The sequence below is a fragment of the Myotis yumanensis genome, unplaced genomic scaffold, assembly GCF_028538775.1.
Source record: "Myotis yumanensis isolate MYYU_CA2020_CCGP unplaced genomic scaffold, mMyoYum1.0.hap1 SCAF_2, whole genome shotgun sequence".
NCBI lineage: Eukaryota > Metazoa > Chordata > Mammalia > Chiroptera > Vespertilionidae > Myotis > Myotis yumanensis.
In genome coordinates, this window is record NW_027223753.1 from 103,175,085 (window position 1) to 103,195,505 (window position 20,421).

Genomic DNA, 20,421 nt, shown 5'->3' on the forward strand with positions numbered 1-20,421 from the left:
TCTATATTAATAAAGGGCACTAAAAGGGAAGGGTGTCATTGAAGGAGTCAGGACAGTGCAGCATTGTAAAAACCAAAGAAACAGTTTTAATATGTTGCCTAGAAATCAAGGAAAATGAGGAATTTTTGAAATTCACGTCAGTAGAACTAAGAAAATGATGCACATGAATTTGGGAAGTTTGATAAAGTGAGAGGAAGAAAACTTGAGTGGAAAGAAGATAGAATCAAGCCCAGTTATCAAAGAGTGAGAAAATATCTCATGTTTGGGGCGGTAGGGACTAGGACTAGCATGTCTGCGAATGAAGGACCAAGGTCCTATAGAAAACAGAAAGCATTAAATAGAATACTAAGATGGACTATTTAGCTTCAGAAAGGAAGTGGCTTATTACTCTGAGCTTAAAGGAAAGAGTATGTGAATTGTTGAAAATTCTGAGGTGAGAAGGAAGATAGCAACCTCATTAATACATAATAAGTATATAATTGAATATGTTTTAATAAGTAATGGTCCAATATCTATGAGAAATTGGGAAGCAAAACTAAGGACATTTTGTATATCTATAGATATTTTTTACTTATTTTCATTTAAAAATATATTTTTATTGATTTCAGAGAGGAAGTGAGAGGGAGAGAGAGAGATAGAAACATCAATGATCAGAGAGAATCATTGATCGGCTGCCTCCTACATGCCCAACACTGGGGATCAAGCCCACAACCCCGGCATATGCCCTGACTGGGAATTGAACCATGACCTCCTGGTTCATAGGTGGACACTCAGCCACTGAGCCACACTGGCCAGGGCTTATAGATATTTTTAAAATAACTTAAAACATTCTTTTCAGACATGGCTTTTTTATATAAGTAAATATTTTTATACCTGAAGCTTATCCTTTATCAAACTGTGTATCTGAATATAATTTAACTTTATCATCATAAGTGGGAATCACTGAGAATGTAGTCATTTTAGTTTCTTCAGATAGCCTGAAACTAAACGCATTTGTCCTTATATTAAATGGCTTCAGACTGCTCTGTGTGTGTGTGTGTGTGTGTGTGTGTGTGTGATGATTTTGCTATACTGATATTTTCTCTTTTCAATGGTCAAGTTTAGCAGTTATTTTTTTCTTCCTACTTTGTTGGTTTTAATATAGTTGTTCTTTTATTCAGTAAAGACTTGAAGGGTACTTGGGAAAACCAGATATTTGTCATTTATAGAGGCAAATCCTTCCGGGAAATAATGACCATGAAGTTAGTTTATGACCACTCAGTATGGTTATTTGGGAGATGTGCAGCTGGACCCATGGTTATATCTCAGATCACTGGAGTTACTTAGTATTTTGACTTAGCAGTGGCATTACTATAGTTAGTTTTATAGGTTAAAATTTAAAATCAGAACTGAAATGTTAAGTAGTAAGGAACATATAGTTCTTTTTGTTTTTTTTTGCTTCACCTGATCAAATACAGTAAAACTAAAAACCCAAGAGAAATGTTTACAGAGCAGAATAATAATAATAATGTTAGACTTTAAAGAATAGGCTACAGCCCAATGAGCCTTAAAAGTTTTAGGGGATAAAATAACAAATTAACTTTCTTATGAGGGTAGGGAGTTTTCCTGTGAGAACACAGAGGTGGTTCCTAATAGTTGAATATGGCCCCCAATCCTATTTTGGGGATGCTTACTCTTATTTTTTAGACATCCACATAATGTCTTTCATTTTTAGTCCTATTTTTAAAAAATATATTTGTATTGATTTCAGAGTGGAAGGGAAAGGAAGAGAGAGATAGAAACATCAATGATGAGAGAGAATCATTGATCGGCTGCCTCCTGCATGTCCCCCACTGGGGATCAAGCCCGCAACCTGGGCATGTACCCTTGACCGGAATCGAAACTGGGACCCTTTAGTCCTCAGGCCAATGCTCTATCCACTGAGCCAAACCGGCTAGGGCTAATTTTATTTTTAAAAGAATGTTGATCAATAGTTGATAAAGATTATAACAGTTTAAAAATACACAGATTGAAATTAATCAGGGCATTTTCTTAGATTAAATCATTACTTATCTCTATGTTTCCTTCCTGCCTTTAGGGTTTTCCTTTAAAAAAACATCAAGCCCAGATTGTGGCTCAGTGGTTGAGTATGGACCTATGAACCAGGAGATCAGGGTTTGATTCTGGGTCAGGGCACATGCTCAGGTTGCAGGCTTGATCCCTGGTGTGGGGCATGCAGAAGGCAGCAGATCAATGATTCTCTCTCATCATTGATGTTTCTATCTCTCTCCCTGTTCCTTCTGCTCACTGAAATCAATAAAGAAACATAAAACATTAAAAAAAAAAGAAAGAAACCCCAAAACCTGATGTCACAATTTCCAAGTATCATAATAAAACTGTATGCAGACTTTGTTACAGAGAGTTGAAAGTCCCCATTTGCTCAGCCTCTAGTTATTTTTTCTTGCTGTCGAAGTTAAAGCTTCAAAATTAGCTATAGTTTGGGTGTAAAACCACAAAGTCACTTTTCCCTCCTAAGGACATTGTAGCCTAGTTTGTGGTTTTACTTGATTAGATCACTGATACTAATTTCAGTCTTGTACCATTTCGGTCAGCCATGTATGTTTTTGAGATGAGAACAGAGAGTGCCCCCTCTATGTATTTTCCATTGTCTGCTCTCTTCATGATTGCATTGATGATCATTTTTATTAGATTGAATGCAATTCTTTACCTGTAGTTATAGTTTTTGGCAATTTCTCTTATAGATTTGGAATGTTAAGATTCGGTCAAAGTAAGGCAAGAAAATGTACTATTTGGACAGGCTAAATTTTTGAAATTCAGTACTACTGTATATAATACAGTTTAATTTTAAAAAATAGTTTTATTTATGAATTAGTAAAATAAATACTTTTTATCCTCCATTTTTATTTTTAACTTTTTTTTTTTTTTAAAGTCCACAGATGCACTTTTGGTGGCAATCGACTCTGAAGTAGTGGGAGCTGTTGATATACTACTTAATCATCGACCAAAACGATCATCAAGACCAACTATAGTAGTTAGTACTCTTAAATGTTTATTAATTTGGATTTTTAAATAAAAATAAATCTCCTGCCCCATTGCCATCTTTTTCTTCCCCCAAATTTATTTGTCTTAAGGAAATAGATCTCTTTTACTCTGTAAAATATTGCTTTAAAGTCAGTAGACACTTGCAAGAATAATATTGTTTTCAGGAAACCTTTTTAAAATTAATGATATTTCCATAATTTTGTCAGTATGGACCAGTACTTTTAGTTTGGAACATTTTGCAGGTTAAGTTGAAGATACAAATAAGTTTCCACATGAATTTAATAATTAAATGTAAATAGTAAAACCATAAAACTGGAAGAAAATGTAGGTGAATGTTTACTGACTGGGAGTAGAAGGATGTTCTAAGCATAAAAGCAATGGCTGTTTAGAAGTTAAATTTCTGGAATTCGGTCATCAAGCAAAATTTAGAAAGCAGGTGGATAACTGGCAAAAGATATTTGCAGCATATATCAGAAGTTCATAATCTTAATATTAGACAAATTGATGAAAAACACCAAAATCAGAAAGGACACGAAAAAACTCAGAAAAGAAAATATAAAATACTAAACCTTACTTATAATCAAATACAAGATACTAATATTTACTTATCAAATTAACCAAGATTTTAAAAAATAATAATCACTGATGCAAGGGAGTAGTCTAGTCTCCTACATCATTGGTTAGGGGGGTGTTTTGAATAGCACTTTGGCAGGATGTGTCAGAAAAAGGAAAGATGTTCATATTATTTTTAAAAAAATATATGTTACTGATTTTTTACGGAGAGGAAGAGAGAGGGATAGAGAGTTAGAAACATCGATGAGAGAGAAACATCGATCAGCTGCCTCCTGCACACACCCCACTGGGTATGTGCCCACAACCAAGGTACGTGCGCTTGACCGGAACCGAACCTGGGACCTTTCAGTCCACAGGCCGATGCTCTATCCACTGAACCAAACCAGTTAGGGCTGTTCATATTCTTTTACCTAGTGCTTTCTCCTCTAGGAATTTGCCTATGAAATGGTCAGAAATGTGGATAAAAATGTTAATTGTAATCTTGAAGTAGTGAAAAAACCTAAATATTTTAAAATTGGAGGTTGGAAATATAAATAATGATGTATATATTTAAATGGCACTTTTTAAAGAATATTTAGGAACACGGAAAAATAAAACCTAGGAAGTGACAAAAATGAGAATAGTAAACTGTATGTGTAATATGATCCAAGGTTAAAAATATGCATACAAAAGGAACTGTATGGAAATGTAGCAAAATGTTACCTAGTGGTAGCCATCTTATTGCCAAATTAAGGATTTTTTTTTACTCTTTTTATTTTTCTTTATTGCTTTTGTAATTAGGAAGATATTCATTAACAGTCAGATAAATTATGTCTTTAAAATGAGATATTGGTTGCATACAAAAATTTTAAAATGATATTACTTATTATTGGTGAGGATGTAGTGAAACAAGCAAACTGCTGGAGTGTAAACTGGCTATACTCAGAAGAAAAGTATTAAGAAATAATTATAAATTGCTTGTAGATTATCTGGCATTATCTGAGAACAACGAGAAACTGCTAAATTGCATACTTTATCATGTATTAGCTGAAATATTCTACTCAAATCTAGACTATTAAAAAGTTTGTGTGTGACTTTCTCCAGAGGATGGTATGAACTAGTGTAACTGGTGATAAGAAACCACAGGAATAGAGAAAAAAAAAGGGTTAAGAATATAGCCCTTGTCCAAAGGATCAGAAATATCTATAATCCTGTTCAATTTTCTGTCATCTATCCTGCAGTTACTGTTCTATTTTGGTATACCTATTCCACTTTCTTGCATTTAAACCCATTTACTTCCTTGGCGGGGAAAGGAGGTGTGCCATGCAGGTTATTGGAGCAAATGACTGCTATTATTTCATCACCATGACTACTACCAATTGAATCTTGTGTTGCAAGGCTGTGGTAGTCTTCACCTGCTCAGTAAAAGAACACTTTCTACTTTATTGCTAACAAACAAGCATTTGCTTGAATTCTTCCAGCGACAGCAAGATCAAATTTTAATAGCCTATTACTTCTAGACAGGCATTGTCAAATATTTTCCATATATTTTTTAACCATTTCAGTGAATTCATTATTGGCTTATCAAAATTGTCTTTTAATACATTTTGACTTTCATATACAGAGGTTTTTTTTAGCATGTTGATTATATTAACAATGAAATTATGAACTTTTAGCTATGTCTTTGAGTGTTTTCATATAGTTAAATGTTTCATAGGAAAAATGAGGACCATTTTTCTCTTAAGGGACTGAATATAACCTCCTTTTTAAAATAATATGTTTTTATTGATTTTTAGAGAAGAAGAGTGGCCGAGCTAATTTTCTCCTTTTTATAACCAATAATAGGAGGGGAAAGGGCTAAGTTCTTAGATTTCTCTGGAATTTTAAATAAATTTATTAATTTGAAATCCCCACTAAATAAATGGCAAGTATATAAAAGAGGGCCAAAATGGGATATGTACGTTAGAAAATATTAAAATTTACCAGTAATCAAAGGAAAGTAAGTATTTCATGATATTTATGAATATTTATATTCATAAACTGGGAGTGATCATACTGGTGAGTAAACCTTAAGAGTGAAATGAGTACATTCCTATATTATTGGTAACATAAGCTATTAAAGGACTTTGGTAATATTTATCAAGAGCTTTAAAGCTGTTTGTGGCCTTTTGATCTATAATTCCATGTCAGGGGTTCTATGTTAATGAGATAATCCTAATTTTTTTTTTTTTAAAGCTGTATTCGCCCAGCTGGCATAGCTCAGTGGTTGAACATCAACCAGGAGGTTACAGTTTGATTCCGGGTCAGGATACATGCCTGGGTTGCGTTGTGGGCTATACCCCCAGTGGGGGACGTGCAGGAAGCAGTTGATCAATGATTCTCTCTCATCATTGATGTTTCTATCTCTCTTCCCTTCTCCCTTCCTCTCTGAAATCAGTAAAAAATATACATATATAAATAAGAGAGCTGTATTCATAAAGATGTTTGTGGTAATGTTATTTAAATTAGCATAATAAAATGTCTTGAAAATACGGTCTATGAAATTCCTTACATTGAATGCAGGATTCTGTACATGATTTTTTTCCTGAAGATTCTGGGCTGTAGCTTTATGAGATTATTAAAAGTGTCCTTGATCTTTAAAATATTAGGGACCATTGTTTTAATTATTGATGCCAAATTATTTATGCCAAAGATAGACAAAGGCCCAGAAAGGAATACTATAAAATGGTTTTTGGGTAGTAGGAATTATTGGTGTTTGTATTCTTTCTGTTTTTCTATATTTTTCAGATATTTTATAATGTGTGTGCACTACTTTTACAATGTTAGTAAAAATTATATAACAAACCGTGAACTTGATCAGCTAATACTACGGAATGAAACAACTCTCAGGGAAACCTCTATGAAAAAGTGAGAAGTAGTGGAAAGAATATGCAATAGTCATGAAATAGTCAACCTTCTTGTTTAACCCTGATTCTTTTTTAAAAATATATTTTATTGATTTCAGAGAGAAAGGGAGAGGGGGAGAGAGAGATAGAAACATCAATGATGAGAGAGAATCATTGATCTGCTGCCTCCTGCACAGTCCCTACTGGGGATCCAGCTCCCAACCTGGGCATTTGCCCTTGACCAGAATTGAACCTGGGACCCTTCAGTCCACAGGCTGACACTCTATCCACTGAGCCAAACTGGCTAGGGCAACTCTGATTCTTTATTTGCTAATGATTTTTCCTTCGTGTCATGCCGTCATCAGCCCCATGAGCCCATGTAGTGAAGGTGCTCAGGCTCCGGAGTAATACAAATCTGGTTTCTGCTCTGCAGTTTGCCATTCTGTTGTGTACCTCAGGCACATTAACTTCTCTGAGTCTCAGTTTCTTCTTAGGATTTTACTGCTCAGTGCTGCAGGGTACTGTGGGAATTAAATGAGATGATAAGTGTAAAGTGGCTATAGTAGCTATGATTGTTAGTGTTTTTAAGCATTTGTAACAGAAAGTAATAGAGGTAATGATTGAGAATATGTAGATAATTATCTATAATAATAAAAGCGTAATATGCTAATTAGACCAGACAGCTGAACGACCTTCCGGATGTCCTTCCAGATGACCTTCCAGATCAAGCTGGGGCTGCGAGGGCTGAGGCATGCTGCCACGGCTGTGAGGGCCAAGCCCCTTGCACGAATTTCGTGCATCGGGCCTCTACCACAAAATAAAGAGTGCCTCCTATTTACTTATCCCTTTTAAATAGCTTCATTGCTACTATCAATGTGACAAGGTTTGCCACAGAGGTGGAATTTTTAAAGTTTTTCTCAAGCATTTATGGTCTGCTTATTTTTAACATTTCTGTTTTTTCATTTTATTCTTTTTTCTAAAATTCTTGTTCTTTATCCTTATGCATGTTTCCATAATCTTTTGAAAATTAAATACTTTTTCCTAATGTATTTCTCTAGATATCTTTTTGTTAGGAAAACGGAACTTTATTTATATGAATGTTTTCTATTGAAGATTTTGTTTGTCATTATTATATTACATTTATTAATTAAAATTAAGTTTTGAGGTTTCAAAGAAATTTCATCCTGGCAAAATGTTTATCTTATTCCTTATAATAATTATGTTCTTTGTGCTTTCCAATTTTTTTTTCATTTTATTCTTCAAATAATTGTTTTCTTGAAGTCACAAATAACTTTTGAATGTTTATATAAATATTTTTCAGAAACTAATGGAGCAAATTCAGAATCCTGAGTATTCAACAACTATGGACATTGCACCTGTCATTTTAGCTGCTCATCGTAACAACTATGAAATTCTTACAATGCTGTTAAAACAGGATGTGTCTCTACCTAAGCCCCATGCAGTTGGCTGTGAATGCACATTGTGTTCTGCAAAAAATAAAAAGGACAGCCTCCGACATTCCAGGTTAGAAAATTAAGATTTTTGACAAATAGATGTGTGATGCAGTAGGATACATGCCAATGAAATGTTTTATTGTTCTTTTTATGTAGCTTTTAAGAAATATGGTACTGGGATGACTTGTAAAAGTCAAACTTTTAGCTCCTTTGCTTAATACAATGAGTTCTGCATGTTTTAGAAATGTTTACTCAATGATGATTAGGAAACTTCTTCAAATTATGAATAAGATTTATTTCATACTCCTGCCTATGGGAGCTGGGGGCACTGTTTGCTTTTTAGAAATAGAGTTTATTAGTCTAAGAGAATTTCCAAGTAGTAGAAGGGATAGAGAGATACCACTTCCTATCCTTTTATAACAAAAATTGTTTACTATCTGACTAAATATTAACCTGTAATGCCTCTTACTTTCCCTCTCACATAGTACATATTTAAGTCTATTTCTCTTCCCGTTCTCCCCAGTTGAAAATAGAAAGAACAACTGAGGAATGAATAAACAAGAAAGTATCCTATACTGGACAAGTTGAGTAAGGTCACACATGTTGAATAAGGTGTATGGTTCTGGGCCAGACTTGAGAACCATACAACTTTTCAGCATAAGCGCACACACATTTACTATGAAATATGTGGTCTGGAAGTCCCAGGAAGACTATTGACAAGCTGTTTTCAGTTAAGGATTATTGTACAGTGTATATGAAATTAGCTTTAAAACTGTAAAATATCCACCCTCTCTCTTTCCTCATCTTAAGAATAGATCTTTGGTGGATTGATAGTCACAAATCCATAAATTGGGAACGTCTCTTGGAAATCAATTTAATGTGTATGTGCAGAGGTCAAACTGTCATTTTTCTATTTTCAAATCTATTTTACAATGAGGCCTATGTTTCTCTTTGATAAGATCTGGTTGACAGCTGACTATTATTTACCTATTATTTACTCTATTATTTTAGTTTTAACACTCCGGTGTGGGGTGAATTTCCCGCCAAAATATAAGGTGGCTCGGGCAATTATTTAGGTTTCCCGCGCAAAATCAGGGATTTTTATGATACCTATTACCCCAATGGGTATGAAACGGTTCGCATACGCAGGTAGGTATCTTTGTGAACGGCAAACAAACAAATATTTGGTAATACGCAGTTACAATCGGCCCGAGTTTACACGTTTCCCGCACTCCACCGCAAATCTATATGAACCGAGTTAAGACGGCTCCCGCGGAGTACGCGCAATTCACGCGAGCCGACTTAACTCGTTTCCCCCACTCCAAGTGTTAAAATGACTAATCTGTGAAATGACAAGAAGAAATTATCTTTAAGGATCCTTCTAGTTTTGAAATCCTTTCTTAATATTAACTATAAATATTTTCCAAATAGTTTGCTTGTTAAATGTTTGTAGTTGAAGCTACTTGGGTGGCGGGTTGGGGCTGGAAAGAAAGCTGCCTGGCTTGCTTTGGAGTGGCAAGAACACTGCCTGGCTTGTTCTGAAAGCTTGTATAGGAGCTGTGGCTTGAGTGCAGGTTTTAAGCCTGAATAAGAATTAAAAGGTAAAAGACATTTGATGCAGAAAGTACAATATGTGATTGTGGTTTATTAGGAGAACTGCAAATGGTTTGATATATTTGCAGAAGAGTTTGAGAAAACAGTTATAGGAAAGGTAAAGGTCCAAACTAAAGTCATTTTCAGGAATTGCTAAGTAGACCTGCAGAAGAAAAGGAGACTAACAAAACAAGTAAAATGAGATGTAAGATCAGTGAAGTTGAAGTCAATGTTAGCATTAAGAAAGTGAGGCAATCTGTGTTTTTAAATTTCAGATGGTGAAATTTCAGATGATGATAAGTTCTAAGGCAGTGATGGCGAACCTTTTGAGCTCGGCGTGTCAGCATTTTGAAAAACCCTAACTTAACTCTGGTGCCGTGTCACATATAGAAATTTTTTGATATTTGCAACCATAGTAAAACACAGACTTATATTTTTGATATTTATTTTATATATTTAAATGCCATTTAACAAAGAAAAATCAACCAAAAAAATGAGTTCGCGTGTCACCTCTGACATGTGTGTCATAGGTTTGCCATCACTGGTCTAGGGTCAGTAATTTTAAATGGGTTAGGGACGCATAATGGATCATTGAGTTTAGTAAACCATTTTCAGTATGTAATTGCTGTGATTTGGTTTTAGTCTCAAAATTTCAAATAACTTTAAGGGAGATTTGGAATCTTTATTATTTAAAGGAAGACAATTTCAAAAAGTTGAGAAACACTGAAATTGGGAGAGTTAGCAAAGTAGTGGACTGCCAGTTATATTTAATTTGCAGAAGGGTTTTGTTTAATCTGTACAATGTATTTTATAATTTTGAATTTGAATGTCTATAAGCCTTATGTACACTCAGTTTTACTCATGTTATTACCCACTTAGTCCCTGAAAACAATTGAATTTGTAAAACCTAGTACAAATCTCCCAAGAGAATAGAATGTTGACATTGAGAAAATTAGTGATCTATAATACTAATCTTAGGAATATGGAATTCTTTTATTAAAAAGTACATATTTTAGTTATACAAGTAATGTGTGAATAAATCCTTAAATCCTTGTAAAACTTCTAACTTTAATTTTGGTCAGAAGTTTCCTGACCAACTGTAATTTTCCTCTCCTCTACAGAGCTAACCACTATTACCAGTTTGATGTTCTACATCTGCTTCTGAATGGCTAATATTCTCATTAGCCATTGTGACTCCTCAGTCAAAACAGCATGGTACTGGCATAAAAACAGACATACTAGTAAAGATGGATGGAACAGCATAGAGAGCCCAGAAATAAACCCACACCTTTATGGTCAATTAACCTATCTCAAATGAGGCAAGAGCATACAATGGAGTGAAGATACTCTAGACAGTAAATGATGTTTGGAAATTGGACAGGTATATGCAAAAAATGAAACTGGACCATCTTCTTACACTATACACAAAATTAAACTCAAAATAAATTAAATACTTAAATGTTAGACTCAAAACCATAAAAATCCTAGAAGAAAATGTAGGCAGTAAAATCTAGGACATTTCTCCGAGCAATATTTTTTCTGATGTATCTTCTCGGGCAAGGGAAACAAAAGGAAAAATAAACAAATGTGACTACATCAAATTAAAAAGTTTTTGCACAACAAAGGAAAAGGCAACCCACTGAATGGGAGATCATTATTCACCAATGATACATCAGATAAGGAGATAATATCCAAAATTTCAAAGAACTTATAAAACTCAGCACCAATTAAAAAATGGTGGAAGGTCCTAAATAGACATGTCTCCAAAGAGGATTTAGAGATGGCCAACAGACATATGAAAAGATGATCAACATTACTAATCATCAGAGAAATGCAAATTAAAACCACAGTGAGATATCACCTCACACCTGACAGAATGGCTATCATCAATAAATCAACAAGTGCTGGCAAGGATGCAGAGAAAAGGGAACCCTTATGCACTGTTGGTGGGAATGCAGATTACTGCAGCCTATAGAAAACAGAATGGAGTTACCTCAAAAAATTAAAAATGGAACTGCCTTATGCCCCAGCAATTCTAATTCTGGGAATATATCCAAAGAAACCCAAAACACAGATTCAAAAAAATATATGCACTCTTATGTTCATTGCAGTGTTATTTACAGTAGCCAAAATATGGAAGCAGCCTCAGTTGCCCATCAGTAGATAAGTGGATAAAAAGGTTGTGGTACATTTACACAACGGAATACTACTCCACTGTAAAAAGGAAGGAAATCTAGCCCCGACCAGTTTGGCTAAGTTGGTTGGGCATTGTCCTCTGCACCAAAAGGTTGCTGGTTCAATTTTCAGTCAGGGAACACAGGAAGCAGCCAATCAATGTTTCACTCTCACACTGATCTTTCTCTCCCTCTCCCTTTCTCTCTCTCTAAACATCAATAAAAATATTAAAAAGAAGAAGGAAATCTTACCTTTTGCAACAGTATGGAAGGAACTGTAGAGTATTATGCTAAATGAAATGAGCCAGTCAGAGAAAGACAAGTACCATAAGATTTCGCTTATATGTGGAATCTAATGAACAAAATAAACTAACATACAAAATAGAAACAGACTTATAGATACAGAAAACAGACTGACAACTGTAAGAGGGGTGGGGTATTGGAGGATTGGGTGAAGAAGGTGAGGGATTAAGCAAAGAGAATACAAAACTCTTAGCCACAGACAACAGTATGGTGATTACCAGAGGGAAAGGTGGGTGGGAGGCTATAGCAAAGGGTAAAGGGGCGGTGGTAAATGGTGATGGAGGGAGTCTTGACTTGGGGTGGTGAACACACAATATGATATACAGGTGATTATGGCATTGTACACCTGAAACCTGTATCATTTTAGTAACCAATGTCATCCCACTAAATTAAAAAAAAAGTGACTCTTAACTGCAGTTGTTAGGTTGGAAACTGAAGTATCACCAATGGCTGTCTGTTAGTTGTTGAAGTTATAGATTTCCACTCCCAGTTTCTGTTTCTGTTTATGAAGATTGAATTCAAGTTTCTTCTCCTATTTCATTAATTTTGCCTATCTGTTATTAATCTTGCCTCATCTACTCCAGTTCTTCTTATGGTTGTCCAAAAATTTAGGTTGAATCATATGAAATTACTGTTTTAAAAGTGCTGGGGTCCAGCCCCAGCGGGCCAGGGGTTCTCAAAGGTGTGGACGGAGTCGGCAAAGAATGTAGGACATGGAGACAGCGTTCAGATGATCAGCATAGCTCTCTTTAGTCTCCGTGGATCTTCCTGTGCCTGGCTGAGGCCACAGAGAAAGATCGAGAGGAAAGCTGAGTCTTTATTTTATAGTCAGAGGTAAAGAAGGTAGTAGTTACCATAGTTACACTGTTCTTGTGAGTTTCACTTGTTTTGGCAGCACTTCCTGAACCTCCCTCAGCCCATTAGCTTCTCAGGTAAGATCTAGGGAGTGTTATAAGGTCAAGTCTAATTATGCTAAGAGGGCTGTGCCCTCTAAGCTGGGACTTGTTTGTAACTTTGCCAACAGGTCAGTCCGAGGCTTAACCCTATAGCTGCTCCCCACATAAAAGTACTTTGGACAATATGGGATTGCATATTTTAATATTCTTCTTGGTGTGGATTAAACCAAAACACCAGAGTTATGTAGAATATCACATAACTCCACAGGTCCCAACAATATTATTTTTTAAAAATATTGAGACTGATGATTTATAGTAAATGTATATAGTTATACTAGAGGCCCAGTGCCGGATTTGTGCACCGATGGGGATCCTAAGCCTGGCCTGTGCCCTCTCCCAATCCGGGACCCCTTCGGGGATGTCGGAGAGTTGGTTTCAGCCTGATCTCCGCAGGCCAGGCCGAGGGACCCCACCAGTGCACGAATCCCTGGGCCTCTAGTATGCATGTAAGATCTTTGATTAATCACTTCCCGTCTTCCCTCTTCCCCCTTCTCTCTGAGATTCATTAGTATGTTCCATGTTTCCATGCCTGCGCGTTGAGCGTCTGTCCCCTGGTGATCATTGCACGTCATAACTACCGGCTGGTTGGCCATTCGGCCAGTCACTCGCTTAGGCTTTTATATATATACTAGAGGCCCGGTGCACAAAAATTTGTGCACTCGGCGGGGAGAGAGGGTCCCCCAGCCTGGCCTGTGCCCTCTCGCAGTCTGGGACCCCTCGGGAGATAACGACCTGTTGGCTTAGGCCTGCTCCCGGGTGGCAGAGGGCAGGCCCAATCCCTAGGTGCAGCCCCTGGTCAGGCTCAGAACAGGGCCGATTGGGGAGTTGGGGCACCGCCCCCTGTCATGCACAGCGCAGGGCAGATCGGGAGGTTGCGATGCCACCCCTAGTCACGCTCAGGGTACGGCCGATTGGGGGGTTGGGGCACCGCCCCTTATCACACTCAAGGCAGGGTCGATAGGGAAGTTGCAGCGCCACCCCCTGTCATGCACAGAGCAGGGCCGATCAGGGGGTTGGGGCGCTGCCCCCTGTCACTCACAGAGCAGGGCCCATCAGGGGAGTTGGGGCTCCGTATCCTGTCACACACAGAGCAGGGCCCATCAGGGGTTTGGGGAGCTCCCCCCTGTCATGCACAGAGCAGGGCCCATCAGGGGAGTTGGGGCTCCTTACCCTGTCACACACAGAGCAGGGCCCATCAGGGGTTTGGGGAGCTCCCCCCTGTCATGCACAGAGCAGGGCCGATCAGGGGGTTGAGGAGCTCCCCCCGTCACTCACAGAATAGGGCCAATAGGGGAGTTGGGGCACTGCACCCTGTCACACACAGAGCAGGGCCCATCAGGGGTTTGGGGAGCTCCCCCCTGTCATGCACAGAGCAGGGCCGATCAGGGGGTTGAGGAGCTCCCCCCGTCACTCACAGAATAGGGCCAGTAGGGGAGTTGGGGCGCTGCACCCTGTCACACACAGAGCAAGGCCGATCAGGGGGTTGGGGCGCCGCCACTGTCACACTCAGGGCAGGGCCGATGGGAGGTATGGCTCTACCCCGTCACACACAGAGCAGGACCCGTGGGGGGGGGGTTGGGGCGCTGCCCCCTGTCACGCTGATCCTGGTGCTGGGAGGCCTCGCGGCTCCACTGATCCCGCCCGGCAAGGTCACAGATCCGGGTCCCAGACTGCAGACAGCCTTGCCTGCTGCCGCCTGCCTTCAGTATGCAAATTAGCGGCCATCTTGTTGCTTCAGGGTGGGGATCCCCACTGGGGTGCCTGGCCAGTCTGGGTGAGGGGCTGAGGGCCGTTTTCAGGCTGGCGGGCGACTGGAGCTCCAAACCTCTCCTTTTTTTCTTTTCTTTTTATTCTGGCATTTATTTACCTTCTATGGCTGTCACTGGAGCTGAGAGCTGGCTTTCTCTCTGAGGCTCAGCTGAAAGCAGGTTTCTGGCCTTTGTTTTCTGTATTCGAAACAATGTTGCGACTCCAGCTCTGAGATCCCCGCTGACTGACAGGAGCTTTCTGGGGTTTTGTTTATCTTCTATAAATGTTACAGTGTTTCCAACTGAAGCTCAGAGGCCGGCAAGGCAGGCAGGGAACGTTGGAGTCCTGTGTCACTGAAGGAAGCAAGCCTCCCTGTTCGTATCAGCTGCCTGGCTGCCGGCCGCCATCTTGGCTGACAGTTAATTTGCATATCTCCCTGATTAGCCAATGGGAAGGGTATCGGTCGTACGCTAATTACCATGTTTCTCTTTTATTAGTGTAGATATAGATATAGATATATAGATATAGATATAGATATAGATATAGATATAGATATATATAGATACCATCATCATAATCTAGTATTCTAACATTTTCATCACTTGAAAAAAGTTCTCTTATGCCCATTTATGGTCAATCCCTGCTTCCATCCCCAGCTCCAAGCAATCACACTGTAGTTGCAACTGGTCCCCAATCTTAGTCTATATAGTTTTTTCTTTTCTAAAAATGTTACATAAATGGAATCCATATGTTGATTTATGTTGGTAGCTTCTTTCACTTAGCATAATTTTTTAGGGTCATCCATATTGTTGAATATGTTAATAGTTTGTTCTTTTTAATTGTTGAGTAGTATATTGTAAGGAATAATATTTTGTTTCTTCATTCATTAGTTGATGGGCATTTGAGTTATTTATAGTTTTTGGCAATAAACACTGATATACAAGTCTCTGTGTGACCTAGTAGATAACCTAGTAGAATTACTGGGTTGTATGGTAAATGTATGTTTAACTTTTTAAGTAACTGCCAAACTTTTCCAAAGGGGTTGTACATTTTACATTCTTACCAGTGATGTATGATGGTTCTAATTCCTCCACATACTCAAGAACATCGATATTGTTAGTCTTTTTTTTTATCTTAGCCGCTTTAGCAGAAGTGTAGCAGTATCTAATTGTGATTTTAATTTGCATTTTCTTCATGTCTTTTCCTTTTTAAAAAAATCATTATTGTTGAGAATATTACAGATGTCCCTCTTTCTCCCCTCCTCACCCCACTTCATTTCCTCCCCTACCCAGTTCCTGCCCCACCCCAGGCCTTCATTACCCTATTGTCTGTGTCCATAGGTAATGCATATATGCATGTAATATCTTTGTTTAATCTCTTTCCGCCCCCCCTCTTCCCTCTAAGAATTGTCAGTCTGTTCCATTTCCATGCCTCTGATTCTATTTTATTTACCAGTTTAATCTGTTCATAAGATTTCTTATTCATTTGATTATTAGATTCAATTGTTGATAGGTAATGTATTTATTGCCTTTCTACTGTTCATATTTTTATCTATTTCTCCCTCCTCTTCTTAAAGAATACCCTTCAACATTTCATGCAAGACTGGTTTGGTGATGATGAACTTCTTTAGATTTTTCTTATCTGCAAAGCTCTTTATCTGACCTTCAATTATAAGTGATATCTTTGCTGGGTAGAGTAATCTTGGTTGTAAGTCCTTCCTTTTCATCACTTTGAATATCTCTTGCCACTCCCTTCTGGTCTGCAAAGTTTCTGTGGAGAAATCAGCTGACAGTCATATAGATGCTTCCTTGTAGGTAACTAACTGCTTTTCTTTTACTGCTTTTAAGATTCTCTTGTCTTTAGCCCTTGGCACTTTAATTATGATGAGTCTTGGTGTGGTCCTCTTTGGGTACCTCTTGTTTGGGACTCTCTGTGTTTTCTGGACTTGTAAGTCTGTTTCTTTCACCAGGTAGGAGAAGTATTCTGTCATTATTTCTTCAAATAGGTTTTCAATATCTTGCTCTTGCTTTTCTTCTGGTACCCCCATAATGCGAATGTTAGTATCCTTGAAGTTGTCCCAGAGGCTTCTTAGACTATCTTCATAATTTTGGATTCTTTTCCCTTCTTGCTCTGCTGATTGGGTGTTTTTCCCTTCCTCATATTTCAAATCCTTGATTTGATTCTCAGAATCCTCTGCTGTTGAATCTCTGTAAATTATTCTTTATTTCAGTTAGTGTGTTCTTAATTTCTGACTGGTACTTTTCCATGATTTTGAACTCTATATTCAGTAGTTTGCTTTCTTCCATTTTTTTAATTTGTGACATCTTTCTTTGTCTCAGCATTTTGGCTGCTTCCCTGTGTTTGTTTCTATGTATTGGGTAGAGCTGCTATGTCTCCTTGAGTTGGTAGAGTGGCCTTGTGTAGTAGGTGTCCTAGATGGCCCAGTTGCTTAGCCTTCCCAGTCACCTGAGCTGAGCACTCAAGGTGCACTCCTTTATGGGCTGTGTGCACAGTCTTGTTGTAGTTGAGCTTTGATTGCTATTGGTGTCACTGGGAGGAATTGACCTCCAGGCCAATTGGCTGTGGGGACCAATTGTGACTACAGTGGGAGAGCTGCTGTGCAGAAGACATCCATATGGACCAGGACTTGCTTCAGTGGGGCTTTGGTGCTTACTGAGTCTGCCCCTTGAGTGTGTAGTTTATGGATGTGAAGAGTTGTAATCTGGTATGGTCTCACACTGACCACTGGGTGCACTGGCTCTTGTGTCTCCAGAGAGGTGCAAAGTCAGCCACTGCCTGGGGCCACCCAGCAGGAGTTACAGAGAGATCTGCAGATTCCTTCTATTTGTATTAGATTTGGAAGTGCCCAGGCAAGGCCCAGTTGTGAAGCAAGGCAGACTGGTGCTAGTGCCAGGTCTTGGGCCCTTTACTGATAGGTTTGGGGCTCCCTGACCCAGCTGCAGCTTGTTTGAGAGCTTTTAGCAAAGTCTGAAGCCTGAGCAAGGGCAAGTCATTCAGCTGCAAAATTCGCTGCACACAGGTTGGGTGGGGTGCAAATTGGATGGGATGGGAAATCAGGGAATCACCAGGGTAGGGCAAACAAAAGTGGTTGCCAGTCAGCCTTGCCATTGGGGAGGTCCCAGCACAGGAACAATGACCCCTGTGAGCACCTTCATCTGGGAGAAAGCCGCTCCTGAGTTCCTAGCCTGATGCCAGACAATCCCATTCTTCCTCCTATGTGTCTGGACACCCCCCCCCCCCCCCCCCGGGAAACCTCGCCTGGCATTGAAGCTCATAGGAAGTGGGACCTTGTAAGTTCATTTCTTGTGCCAGCCCTTTAAGAAGAAGTGCTGGGTCTCCAGGAGCCTCGGTGTCACTGAGCCCCAATTCCCACTGGTTTTTACAGCCAGTAATTACAGGGACATCTCTTCCTAGTTCTAGAAGCTGGGTCTGGGGGTCTGCTGTGGGGCTGGGACCCCTTGCTCCTCATGGAGGGCCTTTGCAGAGACAATCTCCCTCCTGATTACAAATGGCACATGTGGGTGCTGGTTCAGCCCAGTCCCTGCCTCCACCCCTCCTACCAGTCTCAATATGCCTTTTTCTTTACTTCTCTAGTTGTAGGACTTCCATTCAGCCAGCTTTCAGTCAGTTCTGGATGATGGTTCTGTGTTTTACTTGTAATTTTAATGTAGTTGTGGGAGGTGTTGAGTACAGATGTTTACCTACGCCGCCATCTTAGTTCCTTCTTCATGTCTTACGATGTTAAGCCTCTTATCATGTGCTTTTCTGCCATTAATATACCTTCTTTGATGAAGTATCTATTTAAATTGTTTGCCCATTTAAAAAATTTAGTTGTTTGTCTTACTATTGAGTTGTAAAAATATCCTTTGTATATTCTGGAGACAAGTCCTTTATGAGGTGTATGGTTTTCAAGAGATATCTCCCAGTCTGTGACTTGTATTTTCTTTTCCCTCTTGGTGTCTTTTGAAGAGCAAAAGCTTTTAATTTGATGAGGTCCAATGTGTCAGTTTTTTTTTTTTCTTTTAAAGTATGTCATTGTGTTTATTGGTGAAAATATTCTCTTTTTAAACTCTTATAATTGTTTAAGTTTTTTTTTAATTAAACCTTTATTGTTCAGATTATTACATTTGTTCCTCTTTTTTCCCCCCATAACTCCCCTCCTCCCAATTCCCTCCCCACCCTCCGCCCTCACTCCCCACCCACTGTCCTCATCCATAGGTGCACAATTTTTGTCCAGTCTCTTCCTGCATCTCCCACACCCCTTTCCCCCCCAAGAATAGTCAGTCCATTCCCTTTCTATGTCCCTGATTCTATTACAATCACTAGCTCATTATGTACATCAGATTATTTATTCACTTGAATCTTGATTCACTTGTTGATAATGCATATTTGTTGTTCATAATTTGTATCTTTACCTTTTTCTTCTTCTTCCTCTTCTTAAAGGATACCTTTCAGCATTTCATATAATACTGGTTTGGCGGTGATGAACTCCTTTAGCTTTTCCTTATCTGTGAAGCTCTTTATCTGACCTTCAATTCTGAATGATAGCTTTGCTGGATAAAGTAATCTTGGTTGTAGGTTCTTGGCATTCATCACTTTGAATATTTCTTGCCACTCCCTTCCGGCCTGCATAGTTTCTGTTGAGAAATCAGCTGACAGTCTTATGGGTATTCCCTTGTAGGTAACTGAGTTTCTTTCTCTTGCTGCTTTTAAGATTCTCTCTTTGTCTTTTGCTGTTGGCATTTTAATTATGATGTGTGTTGGTGTGGTCCTCTTTGGATTCCTTTTGGGGTTCTCTGCGCTTCCTGGACCTGTAAGTCTATTTCTTTCACCAGGTAGGGGAAGTTTTCTGTCATTATTTCTTCAAATAGGTTTTCAATATCTTGTTCTCTCTCATCTTCTGGCTCCCCTATAATTCTGATGTTTGTACGCTTGAAGCTGTCCCAGAGGCTCCTTACACTATCTTCGTATTTTCGGATTCTTTTTTCCTTTTGCTTTTCCGGTTGGGTGTTTTTTGCTTCTCCGCATTTCAAACCTTTGACTTGATTCTTGCGCTCCTCTGGTCTACTGTTGGGTGTCTGTATAATATTCTTTATTTCAGTCAGTGTATGCTTAATTTCTAGTTGGTTCTTTATCACAACATCGAGGGTCTCATTAGATTTCTTGTAGATCTCATTAAGTTTATCGGCAATTTCTAGAAAATTATTAAAAGACCTTAAAAGTGTGGTTTTGAGCTCTATATCCTCCAATTCTGACATTTGTGTCCTGTTTCTTTGTCTCCGCATTTTGTATGCTTTCTTGTTGCACCCCCTAGTGGTCTTTGTGCACAGTCTTGTTGTAGATAAGCCTTGATTGTTGTAGGAAACACTGGGGGCGATTTGACCTCCAGGCCAACTGGCTGTGAGAATCAGCTGTGTCTGCAGTGGGAGAACTTCTGTCCTCTAGGGAGGTGCTAATCTAGCCTTTGCCTGAGGCTATCCGGCAAATGCCTCTGTGCAGGGCTTGGGCGGGGCGGGTCCCAGGGGATCTACAGGGTGGGCGGAACGAGCAGTTATGGCTGCTCTCAGTCCCGTCCCCAGGGGCTCTGCCTCTCTGATTCCCAGCAACCGCTGCAAACCTCGGAGAGAAAGCTGCCCTCGAGTTCCGACCGATGCCAGACAGTCCCGCTTCTCCCGTTTGAGTCTGGGTCCCT

General features: G+C 39.1%; 1 protein-coding gene across 7 annotated transcripts in view; it reads left to right on the plus strand.

The window, feature by feature from the left end:
* TRPC1 (transient receptor potential cation channel subfamily C member 1) overlaps positions 1-20,421 on the plus strand; it is a 167,670-nt gene that overhangs the window by 8,924 nt on the left and 138,325 nt on the right. For 5 of the 7 annotated variants that reach the window (XM_070405905.1, XM_070405911.1, XM_070405909.1 and 2 more), the window contains 2 exons: positions 2,930-3,031; positions 7,801-8,003. In XM_070405905.1, the coding sequence (XP_070262006.1) occupies positions 2,930-3,031; positions 7,801-8,003 (305 nt within the window). The remainder of the gene's footprint in view (positions 1-2,929; positions 3,032-7,800; positions 8,004-20,421) is intronic. The other 2 variants (XM_070405908.1, XM_070405912.1) reach the window with 1 other exon arrangement.